Source organism: Mirounga angustirostris, unplaced genomic scaffold (assembly GCF_029215605.1).
Source record: "Mirounga angustirostris isolate CCGP_5_RB_7025 unplaced genomic scaffold, mMirAng1.0.hap1 SCAF_4, whole genome shotgun sequence".
NCBI classification, from domain to species: domain Eukaryota; kingdom Metazoa; phylum Chordata; class Mammalia; order Carnivora; family Phocidae; genus Mirounga; species Mirounga angustirostris.
The window spans coordinates 287,208-300,913 of record NW_026991712.1 but is presented as its reverse complement, the minus strand read 5'-3'; the positions used below and the strand labels follow the sequence as shown (position 1 = coordinate 300,913).

Here is a 13,706-nt window from a genome sequence, read left to right as displayed (position 1 = left end):
ATTTTTATAAGTAATCTTCCTAAATTTTCTTATTGACTCTAACAACTTACTATGGATTCACCTGTGAATAAACAAGGAAAAGACCTCTCATCTTTTGTGTGTAATATAATTGTCTATGTAGAAAATATAAATAATTTGGCCAATAAACAGAACAAATAATTCTCCTTTTCTGTGTTCTGCAGATTCTCTGGGACATACACCCAGGTGTGGGTTTACTTTTCACTACTGAAATGAAGGATCTGGGGGACTCCTGGATCTGAGGGTGGGTATCTTTAAACAATTCTGGAAAATTTTCAATTTCCATCTTTTCAACACCCTCCCAAGCCCCCTGCCTCCTCCTGGAATGCTACACAGGGACCGTCACACACGTCATGGAGCATGTGTGTACCTGTTCTGTCTTGCCTGCCACACACCAGATCACTTTTTCAGTTTCTCTCTCCATTTTGTTAATTCTCTCTTCAGCTGTGTTGAGCCTGTTGGTTCTTTTCCAGATTCCCACTGTCATTCTTCAGGGTCTCCTATTCTCTGTTCACATGTGCAAGCTTCTCACAGTTTTGTTTTGTTTTTTTTAAGATTTTACTTTATTTTTTTAAACATTTCATACTTTATTTATTTATTTATTTACGATTTTATTTATTTAACAGAGAGAGACACAGAGAGAGAGGGAACACAAGCAGGGGGAGTGGGAGAGGGAGAAGCAAGGCTTCCTGCTGAGCAGAGAGCCCGATGCGGGGCTCGATCCCAGGACCCCGGGATCATGACCTGAGCCGAAGGCAGATGCTTTCTTTTAAATTTTATTTATTTATTTATTTGTTTTTAAGATTTTATTTATTTATTTGCGAGAGAGAGAATGAGAGACAGAGAGCACGAGAGGGAGGAGGGTCAGAGGGAGAAGCAGACTCCCTGCAGAGCAGGGAGCCCGATGCGGGACTCGATCCCGGGACTCCAGGATCATGACCTGAGCCAAAGGCAGTCGCTTAACCGACTGAGCCACCCAGGTGCCCCTGAAGGCAGATATTTAATGACTGAGCCACCCAGGCGCCCCACAATTCATACTTTTTTTTTTTTTAAGATTTTATTTATTTGTCAGAGACAGAGAGAGCATAAGCAGGGGGAGTGGCAGGCAGAGGGAGAAGGAGGCTCCCCGCTGAGCAGGGAGCCTGATGTGGGGCTCCATCCCAGGACCCTGGGAACATGACCTGAGCCAAAGGCAAATGCTTAACCAACTGAGCCACCCAGGCGCCCCAAGATTTTTTTTTAAGTAATCTCTACACCCAACGTAAGGCTTGAACTCACAACCCCGAGATCAGAAGTCTCACGCTCCACCGATGGAGCCAGCCAGGCACCCCGTCTCATGGTTCTTTAAACATAGATAATTCCAATGTTGGCATATTTTAGGGGCCTCTCTCTGCCGGGTCTCACTCCTGATGCCCTGTTTCCTTATGTGTTTATCCTCTAGGTCCAACTCGCTTGAGGTCCCTCTCTGGTACTGCAATAGGACTGCTAAGTGTTACTGGAAGAAACCCAACAATGGGGAGGGTGGGCACCACGGTGCGAAGCTCTACAGGGTCCACCCCGGCCCTCACCATACTGTCCATGGGACATGGCAAAATGCTCAGAATGCTTCCAGGCCTCACCTCACCCTCTTGCCTCTTCTCCACGGATGTCCCACAAACGGCCTCACAGAGAACCCTGAGGGTGGAGCTCCCCCTTACGTGCAGCTTCCCCTTGCGACCCTCCATGAGCACACGATTCACCCCTCACCCAATCCCACTCCGTCTGCCACACTCCCACCCTTTCACACCGCAGGAGACTGGCCAGTGCCCCAGCCACAGGCCTGCAGAACCCAAAGCCCCCTCAGGGGATCACTGCTTCTGTGGCTGTCACTGCCTGAGCCTCAGCCCCCGACCATGACATCCTGAGCACCTGGCCCAGGGAGAAGCTGCACATCGTGTGGCAACGGAGTACACTCCCTCTGCAAGCCACACCCTTCCCACCTCCCTCCACCTGCAGTCAAACTGGGCTGCTCTTGGGGGAGGCCACGGGGACTTCGTGGCTCCACCACCCACCATGCGCCAGTCATCCTGTGGAAGGAAGAACAGGGTGTTCTGGGGACAAGATAGCATGAGGGAACAAGGCAGAAGTGTGAGGACAGGAAGCAGGCCTGTCAGCAGTGTGTCTGGGGTGCAGCCATCCCTGGGGCCTCTTAGGTCCCATGCAGCTTCTGATCACGAGCCACCGTGCAAGGCCAGTGCCTGCAGAAGGTGGGGTAGGAGTCCCCTCTTCATCTCCAGGGCTGCCCCTCCCAGGACCATCCTCCACAACCATCGCCTCGCTGCTCACATGGAAATCTGCTTTCCAACTGCCCCACGGCACCAAGTGGAACCACACGAGCCCTGCTCCCCACCCAGATGCAAATGCACAGGGCGACCCTCTTCCCTGCCGTGAGGTATGTCTTGACCTAGCATGGAGCCCCTCACCTCTGCCCCCACTGCCTTCACCTACTTGGATCACCCGGCTGGCTGCCAGCTGGCCAGTCCCCTCCCTGAGGATGGAGCAAGTCCTAAACCTGTGAATTGGGTCATTCTACCCGTGAAACCCATGCCAGCCTGAGTCGTCCCAGGAACGGCATGCACTCTCAGCAAACTCAGAGCCTCCACTCTCAGCTTCCTGATCTGGCCAGGCTCTCCTCACAGGCCAGCCAGCCGCTCGCACCTCCACCCACAGAGCCCCTTACATGGGGACCTCTTCTCTCCCTCCTGGCAAATACTGGGATGCCAGCGGACGGCACCCCATACTCAGGCAATCACTGATGCACATGGGCCACAGAATAGGAAAGGGACCTGTGGAAACTTCGAAGACAGGCTGGATGACCACAGGCTCTCTCTGCCTGAGGCAGAGAAGGAAGTGAAGGACAGAGAGGGGGACCCCCAAAAAGGTGCCTGGAGGCAGAAGCCTGGAGGCCAGGGCAGCTGTGGGTCTTGCTCAAGTGAAGAGAGAAGGCCCAAGCACGGCTCTGGACAGGGCTGATATGATCTCACTCAAGCTGATCTACAGGTTACAAGGATGGAGACTTCTGGAAGGCCAGGCAGGAGTCTGCCCCAAGGTCAAGTGGGTGTTCCCTGGGGGCTGACACAGCAAGACAAGAGGGAAGGGGGACCTGAGAAGTCAGGAGAGGGGCAGGCCCAGAGGGGACAGGGCGCAGACCCCCAGGTGGGTGGGATGCTGCTGGAGGTGGGAATGGAAGGTCGGCCGTGTGCTCAGGGCTGGCGCTCTCTGCACGGATAAAGCGTGGCATCCTCGCGCCCACAGGAAGCTGCCCCACAGTGGGGCATCTGCGAGGCCGAGTGTAGTCTCCGCATCCCACCTCCTCACACAGCTGTGCTGGATTTGACCAGAACGAAAGTCCAGACACTCCCAAAGGAAGGACTGTTCTGGCATAGAAGCTGAGAAAGCACTGAACTGAACATTCTAAGCCCTAAAGAAGCACTTTCAAGCGAATTTAATAGCTCTAATTCTTTCTAAACAGAGAATAGCATCTGTTCCCTTTTTGGCGCACTCCTGTGGGTGCGTGGGTAGAATCCCCGCTTTTTCAGAAGAATGTTCTGGTCACCCCTGGGGTGCAGCATTGAGCCAAGACCCTTGGGGAACCAAGGGACAGAGAATGCACAGAGGACGTGGGTCCCTGCACAGAGCAAGGAGGAGACACAGCGGAGCTGGGCTGGGCCTGTGGTCATCTCCCCCATCCAGACCCTCTCCAGGCAGGTTGGGGAGAGGGCACTTGGTGTGGACTGGAGAAAATGCACCTCATCCCTGGGGTTAGTGCTGCCTATACCCAGCACTCGGACAGAGGGCCTGCACAGTGCAAGGACGCTCTGCCACCAGGCATGTGATGAGAAACCGTTCCAACTGCCCCTGTGGGGTTCTGCTGCCAGGAGGGGCTGGAACGCTGCAGGTGACAGACTGGCAGCAGTATTTGAGGTGAATTAGTGAAAAGGAGCTGCTCGGTGGCAGACGCAGAAGAGCATGAGATCGGGACTAAGATGACTGTGCAGACACCTAAGGGCGGCAGGCTGGCCCGAGGCCCCCTCGGAGTGCTGGGTGTGGCCTGAACCAAAGTCAACATGAAGGGCCCTTCCAGCCTTCCCCAGTTCTTGGAGAGGTTCACCTGCAGACAATGATGTGTTCAAAGAAGTATTTCCTGAAAGAACCTAATGAGTGTCAAATATGTGCCAGGCAATTTACCAGGTGAAAGGGACATAAGAGTGACCAGGCACATCTCTGCCCTCCAGATTCTTATAACAAGGGTACCAGACCCATTCACTGGGGAGAGGGGAGTCTTTCCAGCAAACGGGGCTGGGACAACTGCATGACCACATGCGAAAGAAGGAAGCTCGATCCTTACCTCACACCACATACAAGAGTTAACTCAGTATGGATCAAAGGCCTAAATGTAAGAGCTAAAGCTATAAAACTGAGAAGAAAACATAGGGGTATATCTTCATGACCCTGGATTTGGCCATGGATTCTTAGATCTGACCCTAAAAACATGAGCAACAAAAGAAAAACAGATAAACTGGACTTGATAAAAATTGGAAACTTCTGGGACATCTGGGTGGCTCAGTTGGTTAAGCGTCTGCCTTCGGCTCAGGTCATGATCTCGAGGTCCTGGGATCGAGCCCCACGTCAGGTTCCCTGGTCAGTGGGGAGTCAGCTTCTCCCCCACTCTGCCTCTGTGCGCTCTCTCTCTCAAATAAGTAACCTAAAATCTTAAAAAGAAATTAAAAACTTCTGGGCTACAAACGATACCATCAAGAAAGTGAAAAGACAACCACAGAATAGGAGAATACATTTGCGAATCAAGGATCTGATCAAGAACTTGTATCTAGAATATATAAAGAACTCTTACAAGATAAATACCCAATTAAAAAATGGGCAAAAAATCTGAATAGGCATTTCTCCAAAGAAGATAAACAAAGAGCCAACACACACATAAAAAGGTGCTCAACATCATCAGTCGTCAGGGAAATGCAAATCAAACCACGATGAGACTCCACTCCACACCAACTAGGATGGCTATGAGCCTGGGGGGCTCAGTCGTTAAGCATCTGCCTTCGGCTCAGGTCATGATCCCAGGGTCCTGGGATCGAGCCCCGCATCGGGCACCCTGCTCGGCAGGAAGCCTGCTTCTCCCTCTCCCACTCCCCCTGCTTGTGTTCCCTCTCTCGCTGTGTCTCTCTCTGTCAAAATAAATAAATAAAATCTTAAAAAAAAATTAAGATTAGGGGCTCCTGGGTGGCTCAGTTGTTAAGCGTCTGCCTTCAGCTCAGGTCATGATCCCAGGTCCTGGGATCGAGCCCCACATCGGGTTCCCTGCTCCGCGGGAAGCCTGCTTTTCCCTCTCTCACTCTCCCTGCTTGTGTTCCCTCTCTTGCTGTGTCTCTCTGTCAAATAAATAAATAAGATCTTAAAAAAAAAAAAACATAGCAAGTATTGGAGAGGATGTGGAGAAACTGCAACCTTTATACTCTGCTGGTGGGAATCCACTCTAGGAAAGAGTCTGTCAGCTCTTCAGAAATTCCCAGCGTTTCTCTGACCCAAGAGAAACAGAGACATGTCTACACAGAAACCTGTGCACAATGTTCACAGAAGCACGAATCACAACAGACAAAGAGTGGAAACAGCCCAAACGTCTGTCACCCGACGAACGGATAAACAACATGCATGTGGTATGTGTATACAATGGAATAAGCCCCGAAACGTGCTACAGCGTGGATGAACCTTGAAAACACTACCTGAGGAAAGGAAGCCAATCATAAAAGACCACCTGTTGTGTGATCTCATTTATGTCAGGTGTCAGGAACAGAAAAATCCAGAGAGAGAGATGGTAGATTAGTGGTTGCCAGGCTGGGACAGGGGGTGGGGGCGGCTGCTGATGACACAGGGCTCCTTTTGGGCAGGGGGGACAATGTTCCAGATGCACAGTGCTGACAGCCGCGCAACCTTGCGAATACACGAAGAACACTGACTACACACTGTTTAAGGGTAAATTTTACGTGAACTGTATCTCATTTAGAAAAAGGACTGCCACTTCCGGGGAGCCCAGCAGGTCCGCGTCGGGGCTGCAAAGTGGGATGCTCCCCAGGGAAGGCAGAGGGGAGACAGGGTGGGGTGTGGAGGAGCAGAGACTTCCTGCAGGGTGGCTGGTGTTGAGGACAGAGCACGTCCTCCAGAGCCGGTGCCACCTGGAGAAGCTCACAGGCCGGAATGGCCCTGGGCTCCCATGCGAGTTGGCCATGGCCTGAGCAGGGAGCAGGGCTCTGCCAGTGCCCAGCCCCTGGTCGTCCCCACTGGCTCCTTGCACGCCTGGGTCCCTGGGGCCCCCTCCAGGCCTCTGGCCCTCCCAGCATCAGCGCCCACCCCAGGGACTGCCCCTGCCCCATGCAGCCGTCCTGCTGCGAAGCCTGCAGTGGCGGGGACCTCACGCCTCTCCCACCCTTCTACATTGTTGGCATCTAGTAGAGACCTCACCTGTCCTGTCCTCAGACTTCACATCAACGCTCTGTCCTAAACTCCCAGCACCCCATCATCTGACTGGCCACTGTGTTTCCTTCTGTGCAGCTGCTGTCTAGTCACTCTCCTGCTTCCTACAGACAGCCGGTGTGGCCATGAAGACTCCAAGTCCCAGACCCCGGCAGGCACCAAACCCACTCTCACTGCTAAATGAATTCATCAATGCAGGCAGCAGCCTGAGAGCAAAACCATGGGATGGGCTGCAGAGACCCCAGAGCCCCCCAGAAAGAAACGGCTGGGCCTGCTGTGCCCTCCTGTCCTCTCACTGCCCCGAGGGCCACAGGGTGCTGAGCCGTCCCCTGCCCGTAAACCCTGCCTGAAGGGCAAACCCCTTTGCTCTCCCTGACCAGGGGCCCTGACCAATGCTGTGCCCCAGCTCTTGAACTGCGGCCGGGGCTCGGTCATCCCTCAAGGAGGGAGCGGGGTGCACGTGTGGAACCCAGGTGGGGCCACGAGCACCACCTGGGAAGGTGAAGGCGGCAAGCACGCCGGCCTGCCCACATCCAGGTGCCGCTGTGCACGCAGCGGGCATTTCAGGCTCAGGAAGCCTCACACCTACTCAGGCACACCGGAGGGCACAGCTCCACAACCCACGGGCCTCATCGCTCAGCTGGCAGCGTCCTAGGCGCTGGGCAGACACCACTGGACCCACCATGATGTCCGATCCCACTTCCGGGCCGGCAGGTTCGGCCTGAGTCGGCTCGGCCGCCTGCTTACCGCGGGCACAGGGAGAGGCGCGCGTGCCCTCCCTCACATGGTCTTCCCCTCTGGCCTCGGTCCAAGGGATACCAGGTAAACTGCCTCGTCAAGGCCCAGAGGGCCAGGACACCTGCAGGTGTGCATTCCCGAGCCTGCCCACGGCATCGGCCCCAGCAGCTCCTCTCTGACCGTGCCGGAGCCACCAGAAGGTGAAGCGCCGGGCGGACACAGCGCCGTGGGGAGACTGGTGTGTGAGCCTGGGGTGCTCAGCATCCCCACGGCAGCCAGTCTTTCCCTCAGAGCGACAGCAGAGCCCGACGCCTCTCACGCCTCGGTGCGCGGTCACACCCCCGAAGGGAACCGAGAAGCGACTGGACGGAGGAGACTCAACCACGACACCACTTGCCACACCTGGCAGGACCAGCACTCTGAGCACCGAGGACATTGGGAGCATTAGGGCCTTGGGAAGGGACGGGAGAAAACAGGGACAAGAGACACGGAGGAAGGACGGCCGCAAGAACACGGTCCTGGGAACACGTCTAGCAGGGCACTCGATCTTCATAGGCATTTCCCCCAAATCAGCGTGTGGTCTTGATACACTGCCAGTCAGCATCCCAACAGGACACGTCTTCTGGGTGGGGGACAGACTGACTATCATTTATACAGAGCCACGGCATTCTGAAAAGGGCGGGAGGGGGCGCACGAAGGCCTGCCAGGAAGCCAAGCAGGCGGTATGCTCCAGTGTGCACACAGACACATGGACGGAAGAAAAGAAAGCCCCTCACCGATCTCCCCCTTGGGGGAAAGGTGGCATTCACAGCCCAGGTCAACTGTCTCTACAGAAAACCGTCCAGTGAGAACCCACCGATTCAAACCTTAAAACACCTAGAAGAGCTTCAGGACCTCAGTCAGGAAAGGGTTTATTAAATCAGACAGAAAAGACATGAAAGCAGAGAAAAGCAGTGAGACAGACCATGTTGGAATTTAAAATGTTTGTTCATCAAAAACCAACCAAACAGGGCACCTGGGCGGCTGAGTCGGTGAAGCGTCTGCCTTCGGCTCAGCGGGGGGCCTGCTTCTCCCTCTCCCTCTGCCGCTGCCCCTGCTCATGCTCGCTCGCTCTCCCTAGTAAGTAAGTAACATCTTAAAAAAAAAGACAAATGATTCACAGAAAAAACGATGAGAGATTATTCCCAGAGGAAGAAAAGTGAGGAGACAAGAACACACAGACCCCCAGGCTCCCTGGGTGTCAGTACAGAAGCTGAAGCTGCACACCAGCCACCAGCCAACACGAAAACTCTGGGGGAGCAGGCCCACGGGGCAGGGGCCTACGGGGCGGGGGCACACGGGGCGGGGGCACATGGGGCGGGGGCCCACGGGGCCGGGCTCACGGGGCGGGGGCCCACGGGGCCGGGGCTCATGGTGTGGAGGCCCACGGGGCGGGGGCCCACGGGGCCGGGGCCCACGGGGCCGGGCTCACGGGGCGGGGGCCTACGGGGCCGGGGCACACGGGGCAGGGGCCTACGGGGTGGGGGCTCAGGGGGCGGGGGCACACGGGCTGGGCTCACGGGGCAGGAGCACATGGGGCGGGGGCCTACGGGGCCGGGCTCATGGGGCCGGGGCTCATGGGGCCGGGGCACACGGGGCGGGGGCACACGGGCCGGGGCTCACGGGGCCGGGCTCACGGGGCGGGGGCCCACGGTGCTGGGGCAGAGAGGGCCTGGCATCTACCCTGCCAGAGATCAGCCCAACAGCTGCCATGGGCCTCCAGGGCCCTGTGTGTAAGAAGACAACCTGGGCCCCGGTGGCATGGGCGCTGTGGGAGGCTGAGCTGGCTGCCATGTGTTCTGCCAGGTGCTGACTGTGCCCTGGGAGGTACGCAAACCGCAGGAAGTCAGCTGTGAGGAGAGCGGGCCAGAAAGCAGCAGACCCACGCAGCCTCAGTTAAGTCAGAATGTGGCCAGGCCAGGACATGCAGGACGTGTGCAGAGGTCAACGGGGCCAACTGAAGGGCAGAAGCAGACCCAGCGCCTTATGAAACCAGGACACACACTGCAGAGTAGGGTAAAGGTGCTAGACCACTGGATGGCATCTGGAGAGCGAAAAAGGCACATCCACACTGTACGTAAGAAGGAGCTCCATAAGCACAAGAGCCAAACTGAACCAGCACAGCGAGGAAACTTTGTCTTTCCCCACAACCACAGTGAACGGGAAGATCTTCTGATGGCGACTAAAACTCCAGATGCACTAAAAGAAAAGATCAATAAAGTGTAAAGTAAAAAATAGTTTGTTTTTTTGGACACATTTAGTGAAAATATTAAATATTTGCAATATAAATTACAGATAAGAGGCTCATATGCTTCATATACAAATTTGAGCAAAAAACGAAACAAAAGTACTATAAAAAAATGGGAAAAAGAGATGTCCCACGAGTCCTGGCATCAGACATAAAACCCAAGCTGTACTGAGAGCCGTGTCCCCCACCCCAAGCGCTGTCCCAGGGAGGCTGTGGGCGGCTGGGCACAGCAAACGGGGCTCCGTGGAGGGCATGTGGCAGCCAATACCTACGACCCTGTGGCCCCTCGCCTGAATTTACCTGAAGACACACCTCCAACAACACAAAATCACAAAGCACAGGCTTTCTGCTGTAGCGTCCCTCGTAACTGTACAATACTGGAAACTACCAACACGTCCAACACGAGACTGGCCGAATACCATGGCATCCATGCTGTCAAGGGGGTGGTCTCTGAGGGGACCCTCACAAACCAACACAGGAGGGAGGCCAGAAAAACTACCTGCAAGAGGCGTGTGGGGGCACAGAGGTCTGAATGTACCTGATGCAACTGTGCGTTTTGGAAGCATGTTAATGGTCGACATGTTTAAAAACAAATGAAGTGAGTAAGGAAAGGGAGAATGAATGGAACAGATGACCCTACTGTATTTCAATGACCAGCATGACCCCAACAAAGGGGAGAAGGAGCCACACCAGGTGAGAGCGGGACTAGACTCCATACTCCTGTTCTTGAGCAGAGTGCACATGGCAGCTGGGGTCCAAGGAAATCCTGAACGTTTTTTAGCATTATATATGCATTTTTGTAACGGAATGGATGAAGCAACTCTAAAACAGTTTTTGGGTATGTTATCAGATGAGCAAACGAGTAAATGTGCCAATGCTCTTGGGAGCAGGGTCTCCCTGATCAAAAGAGGGTAAGGCTGTGGAACAGGAGAAGGAAGTGCAGGCCTGCTGGGAATGGGCTGGAGCTGGAGACACTGGTGTGAACTCAGCGTGTGTACTGGGTACAGGCGTGTGGTCACATGCACACTCGTGCACGCCTTTTCTAGCCTGCCTACAGGGCCAAGAGTCAAACAACGCCAGAGTCTCGAGCATGCCGAGCCCCCGCACAGGCCCTCCAGTGCCTGTCTTCCCCGGGGGGCGGAGGAGGTAGGGACCAGGGCTGCTTAGAGAAACAGCTGCCTCTAAGCGGGGCTGCAGCACAAGATACGCCTGGAACCAGAAGGAAGGGGCATCCAAGAGTCATGGGCACACAGGGGAAGGAACCCCTCACCAGCCCAATCTGGGACAATGCCACACCAAAGTAATTAGGAGCAGGAATTAACTACAAACCATGTAAAGCAGAAAGGAATTTATGAGTATGCACTGAGAAGGAGCAGATGCCAGCATGAGCAGGGAGAAGGGGGCTCTAGTTCCCGCGGGGTGCTGTGTGCCGACTGGTGGGTGCGGAAGGGATGCTGTAGTTGGGAAGCCTGGGTGCTCCCAGGAAAGACCGGACTGTGTCAGAAACAAGCAGAATGCCCAAACCAGTGAAGAGCAGGTAGGTGGACGTGCACCTGCAGAGGGGAGACTCTGAGAAGGGTAAGACACACTGTGCAGCATTCTGCTAAGAAACCCTCAAATCCAAACCAAGTTCTCCATTTAAAAAAGGGTCACTGTTGGGGTGCCTGGGTGGCTCAGTGGGTGGAGTGTCTGCCTTTGGCTCCGGTCATGATCTCAGGGTCCTGGGATCGAGCCCTGCATCGGGCTCCCTGCTCCGCGGGAAGCCTCCTTCTCCCTCTGCTGCTCCCCCTGCTTGTGTTCCCTCTCTCGTTGTGTCTCTCTCTGTCAAATAAATAAAATTGTTAAAAAATAAAAAAAATAATAATAAAAAGGGCCACTATTGCCTTAAAGAGTGTCAATGTTGCAAAAGGCAGAGAGAGGACGGCTGTGGGAGGAGCGTGGAAGAGCGTGGGCTGGGTGGCGTGAGCATGTGCAGGAGGGCTGGGAGACGTGGGGACGGCTGACAGGAAGCGGCGGCCGAAGCAGGACTGTGAGGCAGACGAGACAGGAGACTTGCCCCCGCCCAGATTTACTCACAGCGACGTCTCTCCTGGGCAAGCCCCCGGAGACTCGGAGAGACAGCCCTGTGTGAAGGGAGGGGAGGTACACACAGAGGCCACGAGGGTGAATCAGGGCAAGGGGACGCAAGTGTTCAGTGCAGCGTTTCTGCTCTTGCAAGTTTCCTATAAATATGGAATTATTTCCAAGTAGAGCTAAAACTATGAAAAATAAAAATGATGAACTACGGCCACCTGCCTTGCTGCGGATTGATGCCCAGAGCAGGCATGTGGAGTTGGGTCCAGCCACGGGCCTGCAGGGTATCCAAGGCCACCTGCATGAGGAGAAGCCCCTCCTCTGTGGTGCGTCTGTGGCAGGAAGCAGGGCCACCCCTGGGGACGGGGCTTCCACAGGAGGACATCCAATTCAGAAGCAAGCACAGATCACGCCTGAAAGCTGCCAGTCCTGTTGGGTGCAGGTGGGACAACGACTCACCCCCACCCCATAGGTGATGAACAGCCGCCATTCCTCCTCTGAAAGGGAGGCAGCCAGTCCTTTGCTAACTCAGCCACACAGACGCCTCTCCTCACCTCGTGCTTGATCCTGAAATCCGGGGCTCTTGCACACCAGCGTCATGGCTCTCACATTCATAATCCCGTGTCTGGGACATTGCAGTCTTTTCCTGAGGACCCAGGTGGACAGAAGTCAGCGGCTCATCGGGACTCTCCCTCCAGTGTCAGTCAGGAAGGCACCGCCCTGTGAGAGAGCAAACACCTCTAAGCATATACATTCAGGAAACATCTTCTCCAGTACAGCCCCGTGCGTTGGTGAGAACAAGGAACACCCAGGCCCGAGCACAGTTTCTGTGCCCCCTGTGCCCGGCCCCCGAGCCCCGGCCCATGGAGAGCACCCACGCCCCTCACCGGCCAGCCCTGGGCAAGCGGCCCGCCACCTCTCACACACAGTGTCCTCGGTTCTCTGACGGGGACAGCACCACCCACCTGGCACTGCTGTGGTAACGAGCCCCAGGAGCATGGCGGGGCCCACACAAGGACATGCTCACAGATAACTGACCACACCTAGGCTCACCTGATCTGTGACAATGAGTGGACTTTTCAAACATGGTGGTGTGCTGACTGCATGTACTCATGGAAGAAGATGACCCTGACCCCTGCCTCAGCCAGCCCACAGAACTCTGCTCTAGATGAACATCTAGACGAACGTCTGAAGAGTAAGACAACTAGGCTTTTAGAAAAAATGTAGAAGAAAATGTCTGTAGTCTTACAGTAGGTTCAGGTATCTTAATCAGACATAAAAAACCTCTGACCACAAAGAAAAATAAATTGACCATAATAAAATTAAGAGCCCCTGTTTATCAAGACACCATTGAGTAAAAAGGCAAGTCCAGAATGGGAAATACCTGTTCTAAATTTTTTTTTTTTAAAGATTTTATTTATTTATTTGACAGAGAGAGAGATAGCGAGAGCAGGAACACAGCAGGGGGAGCGGGAGAGGGAGAAGCAGGCTTCCCGCGGAGCAGGGAGCCCGATGTGGGACTCGATCCCAGGACCCTGGGATCATGACCTGAGCCGAAGGCAGACGTTCAACGACTGAGCCACCCAGGCGCCCGGGAAATACCTGTTCTAGAGAACATGCACAATCCAGTACACATGCACACTTATCTCATCTGACAAAGGTAGCCCAGGACTATGCCCAGGACTCATACAAAATTCCTAGAAAAAGGCAGAAAATCCAGTAGAAAAATGGAGAAAAAAGACTTGAAAACACACTTTACAAAAAAACCGGTATTTACGTGGCTAATAAACACATGGAAACATGCTCAACCTCTTTAGTCATCAGGGAAATGTTACGCAATGCAGAGCATAATGGCTAATTATATTTTAGTTGCACTGACCAAAATGGCTAAAATGGGAAAGAAAACCCACCACGTGCTGGCAAGGGTATGGAGGCTCACCAGGGCTTCGGGAGATGGGTTAACCTGCTCAGGACCACAGCAGGCAGTACTCGCTAAAGCCGCACATACCCCGGCCCCCACGGAGGGCTTCCCCTGACAGCGATTCAGTCTGGCAGAGACCTGCAC

The 13,706-nt window shown here is 54.5% G+C and overlaps 1 protein-coding gene across 5 annotated transcripts in view; it reads right to left on the bottom strand.

The window, feature by feature from the left end:
* Positions 1-13,706, bottom strand: part of ARHGAP39 (Rho GTPase activating protein 39) — a 92,314-nt gene that overhangs the window by 41,233 nt on the left and 37,375 nt on the right. For all 5 annotated transcript variants that reach the window (XR_010410463.1, XM_045895636.3, XM_064587638.1 and 2 more), the window contains one exon: positions 12,196-12,361. Coding sequence is in view for 4 of the 5 variants with exons in the window: in XM_045895636.3 (XP_045751592.1) it covers positions 12,196-12,275 (80 nt within the window). In the remaining variant the exon portion in view is untranslated. The remainder of the gene's footprint in view (positions 1-12,195; positions 12,362-13,706) is intronic.